Source organism: Trichinella spiralis (assembly GCF_000181795.1).
Source record: "Trichinella spiralis strain ISS 195 chromosome Unknown Scfld5, whole genome shotgun sequence".
Lineage (NCBI taxonomy): Eukaryota > Metazoa > Nematoda > Enoplea > Trichinellida > Trichinellidae > Trichinella > Trichinella spiralis.
Genome location: NW_003526944.1, coordinates 910,933 through 924,858, shown reverse-complemented (window position 1 = coordinate 924,858; position 13,926 = coordinate 910,933). Strand labels below are relative to the sequence as shown.

The window sequence follows — 13,926 nt, the reverse complement described above, 5'->3', positions numbered from 1 at the left end:
TTATGCTTATTGCAAATTTCTACCATTCGATCCATGTCCGTCACATTGCCCATCAAGTGGACAATGAACAACGCTTTCGTCTTCGGGCCGATCGCTTTTTCCACGATTTCTGGTGTTGTGTTCAAAGTGACCGGATCAACGTCCACCAGTTGAACATTCAATTTGGCCAACAGTGGAGACCAGATCTGGGTTGGCCATGTCAAAGCTGGCACCAGGATCTCATCGCCAGGATTCAGAATTTTGCCCGAAGCCATGGTCAACGCCATCGAGCAGAGCAAATCGGCCGACGAACCGCTGTTCACCATCACCGCATGACGGACGCCTATCGCTTTGGCAAAATTCCGTTCGAAGCCCTTCACCTTGGGACCCATGGTGGTCTGAAATTTTAGCAACGAATCCAAGCAGTTCATCACTTCATCCACACCGTACGTTGGTACGCTAAGCGGGTGCCAGTAAGGACCGTTGTGCATCAAAGCGGTACGTCGCTTTTCCATAGTTTCTTGCAGAATTCGGTGCACCGGATGCTCCCAATCGCAATTTCCATTCACGACAGCGTTCATTTTGTCTGTCGCTTCGCATTTATCGAAATCCAATTTGGACATATCCCAAGGAAAAATTATTTTACACTTTGCGATAGTACAGTTCCTGCAATTGTGACGAATATTGTGAAAGTGAATGTTTGTTGTGTTGGGCTGGGCAAAATTGGCAAGTTACACAAGGACGTGATGATCATCGAAAGGGCAACGATCGTTCAAACATTCGCAATTATCACACGTAATAGGTTACAATTTTCACAATCCAATAACATTCAATTTTATTGCCGGTCGATTTTGTTTCAATTAAACATCTTCTTCAAATGAAAATAATTTTACTTTTTACTTTTAAAATAAGCAAATATTTTTATTTTTTGCATATCTGCTTAAGTCAACATGGTTTTTTTATTGTATGACACATTAGCACTTGACTATCATTAAAAATAACAGAATAAAGTTATGAAAAGTTGTTATAAAGCAATAGCCATATTGTTGAAGAAATGATGCCAAAAATGAAATATTACAAAGATGATAATCTTGCTTTTTTATGCTGGTTTGATAAATGACAGCTTATTTGTCGCAATTTTACAGTTGACCTTTATTGTGAAGACATGTTGTACGTTGATTTAGTAGTACAAAGCGACGCTTATATGGGCAATTTGTTGGTGTTTTCATCTTTCATTTTATGACTGTGAGAGTTTAAATTGTGCCAACTTGTTGCAGTTTTGATGTTCTACCTATTTCCTGCTTTCATTATACTAGTGTTGTAAATGTTTACTTTATTAAGATAAGAACTTAAAGTGAAGATTTGTGCAGCTCAGAAGATAATTTCTAAAATACAATGTTACTTACAAAAGTAATACAACCTGATATAAAATATAATGATAAAATAATGCATGGGTATATGCCACAGATTTGTTTGCTTTTTCATTCGTTAGCAATGACAGATAATGTTTCGCGCCACTATTTTTCCTAAACATATTAATAGCTCTAACTTCATACCAACAATTCACTTTCCAATTTCAGTGGTTTTTGTTACATTAAAACTGTATATAAATGTTAAAAGATAATAGACAAGTAATCAAAGATTAATACAGTATATTCTTATCGAGTTGAAATTCAGTAGTGTAACAAAAGATGTATTATTTTGAAAGAATTGAAAAATATATTTATAACATTATTATTGTCAATTTATTTTCTCAATTTCAATAAATTTCTTGCAAAAATAGACAACAGAAATTAAAAATTTATAAAGTAAAAGCAGTTGAACTTGAAATTTTTAAATACTGTATGCTTTTTATGGGCATCATCGCATTCTGTAGTTTTTTTTAGCAAAAGTGGAATTATATTTAATTTTCAAATTGCATTTATCATGTTAATATTATTATATCATTTCATATGTTGATGTTTTATTAAATAAATGTAACTAACGGTATGATTTGTTTTGTTCCGAAATTATGTAGTTTTTGAATGCCGATTGTATCGTAGCTTTCTTTGCCATTACCTAAGTATTGTACTCTTATTTACTAATTATTTTTCTGTAATGTTAGTTTCAATCATTTTTAACCATTTGAGTTTCAAATTGTTTGAGCTATTGGTGTATTGATGATGTGGTGAATTCATGACTAACAGTTTGCTTACTTTTAGATTGATATATTTTATAATAATTTTTTTATAAATGGTAATTGATTATTTTTATTATGTGCGTCTGCGGTTAATTGTATTTTAATTTGTGAGGAATATTTTAGTGCCACTGTTGGTTCACGATGGCGCTAAATGGACATGATGCGCTAATTAAGCTGAACGTTGGTGGCGTACAATTTGTCACTTCTAGAAATACATTAATGTGGATTTCTGATACGTTTTTTACAAGGTAATTATAAGTTAACTATTTATTTAGTGTGCAGTAATGTAGGGTCGAAGTTTTGGCAAATATTGCATTACACAAAAACTTGATATTCTTTGAAATGTATTTTAGTATGCTCAGTGGTCGAATACCAGCCGTTAAAGACGAAAATGGCGCTGTATGTTCATATTTGTTTGAAAAATTTTCTTACTTGTAATGTTTTATTTTTTAGATTTTTATCGATCGAGATCCCAAGCTATTTCAGGTTATTTTAAATTACATGAGATCCAAGCAAGTAGACTTGAAGTGAGTATTGCTTCGATGTTTCATTTGAATGTAACTTTGAATTTATTATTGATATAAAATTAAAATGAAATGTGATGAAGTTTTACTGTTAACCGTTTATTAAATGATTAAGGGTTAAAATTGAATTAAGATTAAAATTTTCATTTTATTAGGAGTATTTTCTGCATTTTCAAGTAAGATGAATTTATAGAGAGGTGAATCCAGTGGCATTGAAGCACGAAGCACAATTTTATGGATTGACTCCACTTGGTAAGATGAATTTTTTTTTACATTGGACATTCATTTTGATTGTTTGTTTTTAATAAGAGTAGTATTAATTGAAAATGGATATTTTTGTGTGTGTATGTGTGTATTTATTTCAGTAAAACGATTGGTTCTGTGTGATAAATTGGATCAAAGTGCATGCGGTGACGTGTTATTTCACGGATATTTTGCTCAGCCGTCGCAGGTTTTCAATTTAGCAGCCGAATCAGTGCAACCGTTGGTTCATCGTCAAGGTTGTCATACCCGAAACAAATCGGAACCAATTTGCATAGGTTCCCGGAGCTGCAAGGTTCCGGGGGCGGTGCGATTGTGTTCTAATGTTGTCGCTGGGGACGAAAATAACCCTGCCACGTGTTGTGCTTCAGTTTCCAGCTCGAGAAATACTTTGTGTCCGACTTCATCGTTGGAATCATTAAGTTCAGGCAATTTATCCAAGCCATTTTTGAGCAACAACATAGCCGCTTTGCGTAACAAATGGAAATGTCCACATCGACCTGGGTTTTCAGGAGATTTTACAAAGCAGTTGAAACAATTAGAAATTGGAAGCAAGCAAATTTCAGGCAGGCGAAGCAAAGTTTTTATTTGTCTATTTAAAAAAAATATATCCAATTATATATTTGTTGAATGGAGATTTTTTACTGAATTTTATTGAATTTTTTTTACAGAAGCATTAGTGGATCCATTTCGTGTACGTATAATACGAGCTCATCACAGTTGGATTGCAGTTGCTTATAGTGAAATAGTTGTCTGCTACAAGTCAGCAAATTATACTACTTTTTCAAATTAAATCAAAATGATTATTTGATTTTTTAGATCAAAAGGCAGCATGGGATGGTGCTTAGGGTGTATAAGTCCACGTACAGAGCGACCTATCCGTCACTTGGCCATAAGCTGTAAAAACTTTACTGGACAAGGTTGCATTTGCCTAGCCGTTTCTTTGGACGATAATACCATCTTGTTGTGGAGCGTAAATGATGCAGGCGTTTCGTCAGAAATTGGACGCTTTTCTGTTACTGCACACATTGATGCGTTGCTTTTCATCGCTTCACAGCTCGTGGCTCTTAGCAAGAAGGGAAAAATTGTCGTATGGCATGGAATGACACTAAATTGGCAGGTTTGTAACCTTGAAAATTAAAAAAAAATATAATTTAATTAAACTGCCATTTTTAAACGGGGTAGATTCGATTTTACCAACGAACGTTTTTGCAGAATTTGAATTTCTTTGGCTGCTTCTCTGATGCGCGCAAATAAATTTCATTGAATTTGAAACATGGTGTTCGCATATGAATTTGCACAATGATTGTTTTGTTAGCTTAGGTAATTTAAATTTAAGCAATAATAGTTAAGCTAGGCAATCTAATTCCATCGGACGAGGAAAAGTAAACCGAGTTTGTCGTTGTTGTTGAAATCGTCAGTACTACACCTTTTTTTAAAACATAAAGTTAATTATAATCATTTTAAAATTGTGCATTTTAACTTTTTAAAAAGCGAAGTGATCAATATTATCCAATTTTAATCGAATTATTACTATTATTTGTTATGTTTTCTTGCAATGAATTTTTTTTTGTTTTCAATAAGGAACTTATTTCAGATTCAAGACGTAACTCCAATTTGTTCCTATGATACGGCAGGCTCGTTTTTGCTTTTGGGTTGCTCCAATGGAAGCATATATTACATCGGTATGATTATTTGATTTGATTTGATTTGATTATCTTTTTCCCATTTTAATTGTTGATTTTTCCTCGTGCAGATATGCAAAAATTTCCACTGCGTATGAAAGATAATGATTTGCTGGTGATGGAATTGTATCGCGATCCTCTTGGCGACGCGATTACTGCAGTGAACATTTATTTGACTCCAAAATCGAGTAAAAATTTTTCGACAACTTTCTCTACTCAGATTTCGCCGTCTCAAATTTGACCTAATTTTTTTTGATTGGTTGTTCGCTGATTGGCTGTTGTTCGGCGTTTGAACGGTTCGTTTGCATGAATTTCTGAGGTGGAATTGACTGATCTAAATTGAATAATTGATAAAATAGCACAAGTCAATTGCCAACTCAACAACACAAACGCTGTACAAGCTATGAGCGAACAACCAATCGGAGCGGACGAAATCGGAGTACCCATATTTTTAATTTACCATAATATTTCAGTATTTCTTCATATTCAGCAATAAGAAAGTTGATCACACGTGTTAATTATAATTATTCACAGAGTAGTAATGAATTTCGAAGCGCATATTTTATAGTGAAATTAAATTTTAAGGCATGTCGGGCAACTGGTTAGAAATCGCTTATGGCACAAATACTGGTGCCGTTCGTATCATTGCGCAACATCCAGAAACGGCGGGCCATTCTCCGCAATTGTTTCAAACATTCACCGTTCACCGTGCCAGAATCAGTCGCGTTGCTTTGACAGCCGGTCATTTGATATCAGGTAAATTTATTCAGTTTTTTAATTCAATTTGATTAATTTTTTTTTTGAAAAATCGAAAATTCACGTCTATTTGTTTTCAGTTTGTTCAGAATATAATCATGTTCGATCTTGGTCACTGACACGCTTTCGAGGTATGATCAACACACAGCCTGGTAGTACTCCGTTAGCATCATTCAAAGTGATGACTTTGGAATCGGCCGATGGTCCAATGGACACTGACCCAGCTGCCGATGTTGGTCCCTATGGTGATAAGGATAGCGAACAAGTATTTGTACAGAAGGTAGTGCCGGATACGTCTCAACTTTACATACGATTGGCATCAACAGGCGAAAGGTTTGTTTTTCTTTTCACAATAATTACGATTTAATTGTCAGCTTTAATCAGAGATTAGCTTTTGCGTTGAAATAATTTTACACATGTGTTAATTTAACATGTTTGAATTAATAGATGAGTGATTGGATTCTTTTTTAGAGTTTGCGTGATAAAATCTGTTGATGGAAGTAGCATTTCAAGCTATTTGGTTCACGAGTGCGAGTGGTCTAGCGGAACTGGCGCCTGTCCTAGGCGTTTTCTTTTTACGGGACACAACAATGGTTCGGTGCAAGTGTGGGACTTAACCACTGCATTAGAGATGCTTAATGCGAGGCGGGACAAACCGGGCTATGGTAATTATTGATTTTGAAAATTAGTTCATCATTGATTTTGATATTTTTTGCTATTTAGAGCGATTGGAAGGTCCAACTCCGAACGAACTGTTGCAGTTGATTGACGAATTTGAAATTACTTATCAAAGTTTATCCAGCACACCTTCCAGTTCCATTTCTTGCCTGCCTGCTGATTTCGATTTGTGAAACTATTTTCGTTATCGTACGTGTGATGGGAGTTAGAATTCAATTTTTAAAATAAATATTTTGTTCACTATACTTGTTTGGCCTCATTCGATGAACCGAAATAACTATCAACACTTCAATATTAATGAAGATATTAATAATTAACGAAATTGTGCACGTGGCCAAGTGTCTTTTTTAAAAATGTGCAGGTATTTTCACGTGGAACGTATACTGTATGAAGAAGAAACTCGTTTGAATATTAGCTCTTAAGAATCAAAATTCAAAATGCAAATTGTTTTTAAACAAGAAATTGAATTAGAACGTCAAGTTCACCAAAACTGATGCAGTTAGACAGCACTGATAGAGACGGTCGAAAACTCAGATGTTTGTTTACAGCTGCGCCTATTACCGATAACTTCCCGTTAAAATAACTATTTAGTCGGACCAATAATAAGAAAAAATTCAAATATTTTGTGTAATTTACAAATTACTACTCATTTATTCAAATTTAAACAATACAAAAATCCAACTTTTTCATATTTGTGATAAATTTGATCAGTGTAAAAATGTAAATATAGATATCAAGCAGGAATAAAATAATTTAAATTTCATCATTAATTTTTTAATCAAATAAATTAAATGTGCACATTCGTTTCATGTATATCGTATGTAGTACATTTGTACTTTTTGTTTTTTTCAGTACAAAAAATCAAAGTAAAAAGCAAATTAATAGCACATTAAAATAATTTTAAAAAACATATTTATACAATGGACAGCATTTATTGTAAATATATCAGCATAAAGTTATAATGTTAGTTAATAACTTGTTACAGTCTAAGAAATTTTCCTTCATTATCATTATACTGTCGTTTCATTCATCCTATTTATTCTGTGAGACCTTTTCAAAGCAGCAGTAACAAATTGTTCAACAAACAGGTATTTCTAATTTGTGCTCTTGCTGAAATTAGTAAAACTTTTATTATATGTCTCTTTAGTTATGATTTGTACTTATTTTATTTTTCAAGTATTGTTGTTCTTGTTAGTTGCTCGGTTATTTGAATTTTGCTTCTTTTTCAAGCATGTTTGAACGCACATTTCGAAACTTTTTTGTTTGAGGATGCTCGATTGCTTGGTTTGATTGTTTTCATAGTTTGTGTGAAGTGAAAAATTTTAATAATTGAGCATTATTTTTTTCAGAGATGAACAGTATATTCTTCGAAAAGGTAAACGAAAAGGTTCTCATTCACGGAGCAGAAATTCAATTCCCTGTTTTAGCAAGAGGGAATGCTTTGCGCTCAGCATGCTTTAAACGCTCTCCTTCAAGGTCAGTATTTTACCGCAGTTGATTTAGCAGAAATTGCACGCCGTCTTGATGCTGAAGAAAGAAAAGTTACTGGCGATTCTACAGTAATGAATTGATGTTTCGATCGATGAAAATTATTCTTTTTTTTTTCCGACTTTCGATTTAGTTACTATTATTTCATGTTTTTTATTTTTTCTTTTGCAGAGCGAATCCCAAAATATGGACGACAGTGGGTATTTTTCTCTTCAAGTTATATCAGAAGCGTTGAAACCTTTTAATCTCACTCTCCGGGTTGCTCCGACAAATGCAAGTGATGTGATAAATTTCTATCGGTAATTTTTCTCAGTAAAATTTCTGATAAATTGAAATTGTTGATTTGATTTTAAGCTCGCATTCAGCTTTTATTTGTCATCGTCATCAGCATTTTTTTACCGTTCGAAAAATTGGGGAACATTGGTACAATTTGAATTCTATGCTGGATGGACCCGAACTGATCAGTCAGACGTATTCGGAGCTTTATTTGGCGCAGCTTCAAAAAGAAGGTATAATTAATGAGAACGCGCACAATTGACAACGAAGTAAAAGTATGAATTTCAGCTGTTTAGTTCAGTTTTTAGAACAGTGCTATCTTTAATCAGTTTAATCGTTGCTTTTTTGTTTGAATTTTAAATAACCGGTTTTTATTTTTTCTAATTTTTATACTTTTCGTTTATTTTATTAAATTTAATCTTAATCTTGTCGAGTGTGAATGAAGATATAAGTGTAAAAGTTAAGATTGTTTCAAGTTTTGTTTTTTCAATATTTGTCTTTCAATTTAGTCATCAACTGATAGTAATTTGAAATTTTGAAAAGAAAGAAAGAAAGAAAAATGTATATTTATAATAGACGTATTCTGTTGTAGTATAACTAGAAATAAAAGATTGTTATTTTTATCATTTTTGTTTATTGCAATGATCTAGTGAACAAGCTCTTCTTGATTTCAGGTTGCACTATACTTGCAGTAGAAGGAGATTTGCCTGTAAATCGAGGCGATTTTCTTGTCAATAGTCCAGTTTCTTATAGTGCACGTTCGTCTGCAGGTTATTCTTCTGCTTCTTCAAAACCAGAACAGAAATCTCGTCCACTGAATAGTAGTCGAAATGTGGAAATTTCAGCACAGCCGACGACGGCTTTTTCCAATCCGTCGCCAGGAAGCGCTGTTTACCAAGAAGATGATCCAGCTCTGCAGACTGCACTTTTGGAAAGCATTCGCGATTTGAGAGACCAACTGCGTAAGTTTGAGGAGATGAGTTTCTTTTTTTTTTCTTTTAATTAATCACTAGATTGATTCTGATTAATGTAAATAATTTTGTTGAAGTGATTTTTCAAATGATATTTTTTGTTCATGTGAAATCGTTAAAATTTTTCCAATAAAATTCGATTCGATTCGATTTAGATAAAATGTCAATTTGCATACGTGAGAGAATTTAAAATGCGCATATATTTTTCTTTCTTTCTTTTTTTAGCTTCGATAAGTGATGAATTTGTTGCACAACAGTCGTCAACTTCACCGACCGTTGAACAAAATCCTGCCAAACCTGGTACTGTAGCTCAAGTGGAAGAATTGCGCCTTAGGCGAGCCCAATTTTTGGATCGTGTAGAAAGAGAAAGAAACAAGCAAAAATAAATTTAGAATTTTTTTTATTTTTTGCATTTAATTATTTTTAAATAAAACTTTTGGCATTTGATTTGTTGTTTCAGTGGATGATTCGTATGTATATCGTGCATATTTATACATTTTGTTTGTTTGTTTGTTTGTTAATATAATCGTTTCAAGTGTGTTGTCGGGTTTCAGTGAGTTGAGAAGATGTGGTTCGAAGCTCGTCGACAAGAAAAGAAAATTCGTTCTATTATGGTTGATCACAAAAAGCGCGCTGATCGCAGGCGCTGCTTTTATGATAAAATTGTAAAAACCAGTTGTTGTCGTTGTTGCTGTTATGAATTATGAGAAAAAAAGCAAATATCGATTTGTTTGTTGATGCTTTCAGAAGAAAGATCCGACGGAATTTTTGCAAATTCACGGCGAAGCGTGCAAAATTTACGCCGACGCGGCTGCGGCAAACGCAGCGACCGCCACCTGGTGACGAAATTTTTTTTTCGCTCGGTCATTTGCATGAAATATTTTTATGCTGTTGTTTTCAGGCGACGCTGGCAGGGCAATCCGTCGGTGATGATCGATCGATTCGACGTGCGCGCGCATCTCGACACTTTGCCAAGCAAAGAAGGTGCGACGGGTAAAAGAAAATCTTCTACAACAACGCAAAAGATGGACAGTTATTTAAATTATGAACGATTTCGAATTTTGGTCATCAACGACTTTTTGAAAGGTCAGTATTATGCGAATTAATAAATTGATCTATTAATTTGTATTGTTTTTCAGTTCCAGAGGAACATTTCTTGAAGCAAATGTACATGGAAGAACATTTCGGTAGTTCAGTGATAACTTCAGTGGTCAAGCGAGAAGAAGCGAAGAAAAAGTGAGCTTATCAGCTTATCAGCACATGTTAATTTTTTTTTATCTGTTCAAGGCAACTTGCACCCGAACGTGCCGCTATAGGGTACAGTTATGAAGATAGCACGGAATTGTGCACCGATACGGCCAAAGCAAAGCCTTGGAACGAATCCATAAATAAACAGCCATCTGTTAGTCAACTGAGCAGTGATGAGGAAGATTTGGATGAATTGAAAGGGGAAGAATTTGGTATTGTTTCAATTTAAATCAGCCATATAATAAGAATGGAATAGCTGAAATTTTAATAATTTGTTTTTTTTCTTTTCAGATGTACATTTGGATATCAATCAACTGACAAAAGAAGATATTCTCGAATTGGACCGACTCGGTGCTCGATATCACATAAAGCCTGGCGATTTTGCAAAGTAGTAGTACTTTTTATAAATTTGCAAAATTGAATGCAATAATTTTTTTGTCAATATTTTCAACAAACAGATTTCTCAGACAGGATGAGATCGAACGACAAGAAGTTCACAGTTCAGATATTTTAAGAGAAGAACAAGATCCGTTGAGTGTAGGATTTTATTTCATGTTTATTGGAATAGAATGTGATAATTTTTTGAAACCAATACATCCAGGGCAAATCATCGAGGCGGGAAAGGAAACGTTTGAAAGAACTGCGACTCAGAATACGTGGCCATGTTGCTGTTCCACTGAGGCATGCTTGATTTTTGATTCTTTTTTTTTAAAAATGATTATTATTTAAAATATGTTTTTGTTTTGAAAAAATATAATAATTTGAAGCATGCTTCGCAAAGAAGAACCGTCACTGCAGTTAGCCGATTCCGATTACAGTAACTCGTCGTCGTCGAGTCACAGTTCCAGCAACGGGGAAGTGACGTTTATTACTAGCTTCGGCGGCGAGTCACCGCAGAAAATGCCGGCAAAGGCGAAGGCGAAACTGAAATCGCCTTTCGACGTTGCAGGTCCACACAAGGAACGGTTCCAGTCAGTAAATATATATACCTTTTTCGCAATCAATATAGGAATTTTTAGTTATCAATCAAACAAAAAAAATCACGAGGGTGTGTGTGTGTGTTTTGTGTGATAATATTATGTTATCATGCGGATAAATTTGTTTGTTTATTTATTTATTTTTTCTGTTGATTGATTGCAAGCTATGTACATTCAGTTGGTATAATTTTAAACTTTTAAACTTTGTTGATGTCATTTGGTTAAATCAGTTTTTCAATTGTCTGTCAGCTTTGAGTTTTCTTTATTTTTTTTTGAAAATAATTAATTGTTTTGGATAATAATTAATTGGTAATTTTGTATTTTAAGCGGTGGTCGGTCGAAATGTAAGAAGAAAATTTTCCATTCAACTTCAAGCGAAGATAGTTCGAACAATTATCGTCGCAGGCGTGATCATCGCAGGCGACGCTATGCATCCAGCTCAGATGTCGAGTCGAAGTCGCATTCCAAGAGGCGTCGTCGACACAGGATATTATCGAGTTCACGACACACAAGAAGAAATCGTCATCGTCGTAAAAGCTACAGTTGTAGTACGAGTAGTGACAGAAGCAACACTAGGAGGAGTAGGAGTCGTACTACTACTACTAGTAGTAGTACAAATGGTGATGGTAGCAATAATGATGCAAAGAAGAGTTGTAGTAGTGGTGACGATGCTAGTCACCACAGTGCCAGTGCTAAAAGTGGTCTAAGCAGAAATAGTCGATCTTCAAGTGTACAGACGACTGGCAGCAGAATAAGTTCAAATAATGTGCAGTTGTACAGTGAAGAGAGGGCACACGGTAGCCAACAGTCGGATGCATCAATTCTCAGTATTCATTCAAGTATGAGTGATTCTGAAAAAGAACGACGAGAAGTGGAGAACACAAAACGTCGTTTGAGGAGAACGAAACGTGAATTTATGTAACTTTTAGTGTTTTATTATTATAATACTATTATTTAAAATTGGTCTTTCAGGAATGCAAAGAATGTCGCTAATGTGGTAACAAATGATGACCATTCGAAAGTGAGTGCTTTTTTCTGTCTTTTTTTATTTGAATGCCAAATTTGAATATGGTTTTTTTAATAAGAAAAATACAAAACCGACTGGTGCGGAATTGTTGAAGATGAGAACGCAGCGAGCGTTGCGAAAGATGCGTAAGAGGAAGAATGAAACTTTGGTTTTCTTTATTATTAATACGCTTAAATTGTGATTGTTTTAATTTTTCTAGTTGCTCGTAATCAAGAAGAGGAGAAAATGAAAAGAGAAGAAAGGCGTCGTGAGAGAATGGTATGTATATATTTTTTTTTATTGGTCGAAATTATATTGTCGTTCGTTTGAATGTGTATATTTCAGGAAAGGGAGGAACATATTCGCGAGATGTCTTTGCTTCGAAGAAAACAGTTTGAATTTTTTATTTGATTATTTTTGTTTGAATTGGAATTTTTGATATTAAAAAAATGTTTGTTTGTTTATTTATTAAGAGATCGGCTGTATTATGGCGGGGAACGTGATCGTTCGAGGTCGAAAAAGCGCAGCAGAAATCACAGACGCCGTGTTCGACATCGCCATTCAACTTTATCCAGGTAGACGTAGACAGTTTCCATTTATATATGTATATTTTTTTTTCTTATTTTTGTTTAGCCGGGGCAGTTGATGATGCCAATGCCAATGGAGGAAGAGAAATGTTTTTTCAAAAGAAGACAACATCATACAAATGATGTTCTTGCTAAATTGATTCACATTCATTCGTTTGTTTCATTTTAAATATACATAAATTTATTTATTTATTTATTTATTTAATGAACAGTGTTGAATGATAAATGTTTATCATATTTGTTGTTGTGTTCAATTTGGTGGTCAAAAGCCGTCTATTCTACTTTTCTCTTTTACTGTGTTTCATGTGTTTTTTGAATTTGAATTTCAAATTTGAACAATTGAACCGTTTGTTCATAGAAACATGTCACGTAGTGATGATGGACAGTGGATATGCTGGGTCGAAGATTGTTGTCAACTATTTGGCAACCAAATTTTGCTGAAGAAGCACTTGCACAATGTGCACAACATTGGCCCATATGTGACCGAATACATTTGTCCAGAGAGCGGATGTTTGAAAGTATTCGAGAGCAAAAAACTCTGCCGCGACCACGTGCGTTCGGCGCACGGGGATTACAGGTGCAACGTATGTGGAAAACGGTTCCAGTCGCGCGGCAGTTGGAAAAAACATGAGAAAGTCCACGAAGGGTACAAGTGTTCGCGTGAGGGGTGCAAGAGGACTTTTCAGAAATACAACGAACTGCGCAAGCACGTGGCCAAGGTGCATCCGTTGCCGTTGGATTGTACCGAGTGCGGCAAAACGTTCTCCCAGCGCCAATGTTTGAGAAGACATCTACGCTCTCACGTAAATTTTATCCAGTGTCCAGTGCCCGGTTGCACACGTAAGGTATCCAAGAGTGCCATGGCCAGGCATGTGAAGGTAAGTTGGATTACGTTCCAGTATGCTAATTCAGATTCTCCGCTTTTTCTCAGCTGAACTGTCTCGGATTATTTTTCTCAATGACAAGATCTCTTTTTCACTTTTAATTTTTACCACTTTTCTCACTGCTAGCATTTGGATTACAGTTCAACGGGTAAACAAAATGAAAATCAGGTTGTTTTCTAAATCACTGTACAGTATGTGCCGACGTTCACTTTTCGAATTAACAAGCATGTTTGGTGGTGTGGCTGGGCTGTTTTCTTATTTTTGATTTTTTTTTCTTTGAAATCTCTAAGCACAGTGCTTGCTGGTTGCTTTTCTCAGATTCTCTCTCAGAGTACTTGAAAAATACCATCACAACAACAACAGCAACCGAACCAACTGTGTTAGATGGCTGATTTGTCATTCGCTATTTCGTATTATAATGGATCGC

The 13,926-nt window shown here is 34.8% G+C and overlaps 3 protein-coding genes across 3 annotated transcripts; all 3 read left to right on the top strand.

Moving 5' to 3' along the window:
• The first annotated feature begins 2 nt into the window (after positions 1-2).
• Tsp_03880 (BTB/POZ domain-containing protein KCTD3) lies at positions 3-6,235 on the top strand. The gene is made up of 17 exons (XM_003374639.1): positions 3-375; positions 406-774; positions 1,125-1,198; positions 2,282-2,406; positions 2,512-2,557; positions 2,612-2,685; positions 2,876-2,934; positions 3,048-3,447; positions 3,510-3,523; positions 3,615-3,705; positions 3,763-4,063; positions 4,541-4,628; positions 4,700-4,816; positions 5,214-5,384; positions 5,465-5,717; positions 5,856-6,049; positions 6,108-6,235. The coding sequence occupies exons 1-17, from the start codon at positions 3-5 to the stop codon at positions 6,233-6,235; spliced, it is 2,877 nt and encodes a 958-aa protein (XP_003374687.1).
• Positions 6,236-7,413: 1,178 nt separating this feature from the next.
• Positions 7,414-11,556, top strand: Tsp_03879 (ataxin-3). Its single transcript, XM_003374638.1, has 14 exons — positions 7,414-7,437; positions 7,490-7,621; positions 7,722-7,849; positions 7,905-8,059; positions 8,501-8,788; positions 9,023-9,153; positions 9,545-9,636; positions 9,699-9,790; positions 9,937-10,033; positions 10,085-10,257; positions 10,337-10,433; positions 10,513-10,674; positions 10,864-11,020; positions 11,443-11,556. Exons 1-14 carry the CDS (start codon positions 7,414-7,416, stop codon positions 11,554-11,556), a joined length of 1,842 nt encoding a protein of 613 aa, XP_003374686.1.
• Positions 11,557-12,977: 1,421 nt separating this feature from the next.
• Tsp_03878 (zinc finger protein) lies at positions 12,978-13,891 on the top strand. Its single transcript, XM_003374637.1, has 3 exons — positions 12,978-13,275; positions 13,302-13,418; positions 13,818-13,891. The coding sequence occupies exons 1-3, from the start codon at positions 12,978-12,980 to the stop codon at positions 13,889-13,891; spliced, it is 489 nt and encodes a 162-aa protein (XP_003374685.1).
• Positions 13,892-13,926: the final 35 nt, after the last annotated feature.

Bases quoted from the DNA above. Each gene is read 5' to 3' on its own strand.
- Tsp_03879 (XM_003374638.1), top strand. From the start codon at position 7,414: ATGAACAGTATATTCTTCGAAAAG. The intron at 9,637-9,698 runs GTGACGAAATTT...TGTTGTTTTCAG, and splicing joins AACGCAGCGACCGCCACCTG to GCGACGCTGGCAGGGCAATC. The intron at 10,258-10,336 runs GTATTGTTTCAA...TTTTCTTTTCAG, and splicing joins ATTGAAAGGGGAAGAATTTG to ATGTACATTTGGATATCAAT.
- Tsp_03878 (XM_003374637.1), top strand. From the start codon at position 12,978: ATGTCACGTAGTGATGATGGACAGTGGATATGCTGGGTCGAAGATTGT. The intron at 13,276-13,301 runs GTGAGGGGTGCA...AGGACTTTTCAG, and splicing joins CGAAGGGTACAAGTGTTCGC to AAATACAACGAACTGCGCAA. The intron at 13,419-13,817 runs GTAAATTTTATC...TGCTTTTCTCAG, and splicing joins GAAGACATCTACGCTCTCAC to ATTCTCTCTCAGAGTACTTG.
- Tsp_03880 (XM_003374639.1), top strand. From the start codon at position 3: ATGCTTATTGCAAATTTCTACCATTCGATCCATGTCCGTCACATTGCC. The intron at 2,407-2,511 runs GTAATTATAAGT...AATGTATTTTAG, and splicing joins TCTGATACGTTTTTTACAAG to TATGCTCAGTGGTCGAATAC. The intron at 4,817-5,213 runs GTAAAAATTTTT...TTAAATTTTAAG, and splicing joins TTATTTGACTCCAAAATCGA to GCATGTCGGGCAACTGGTTA.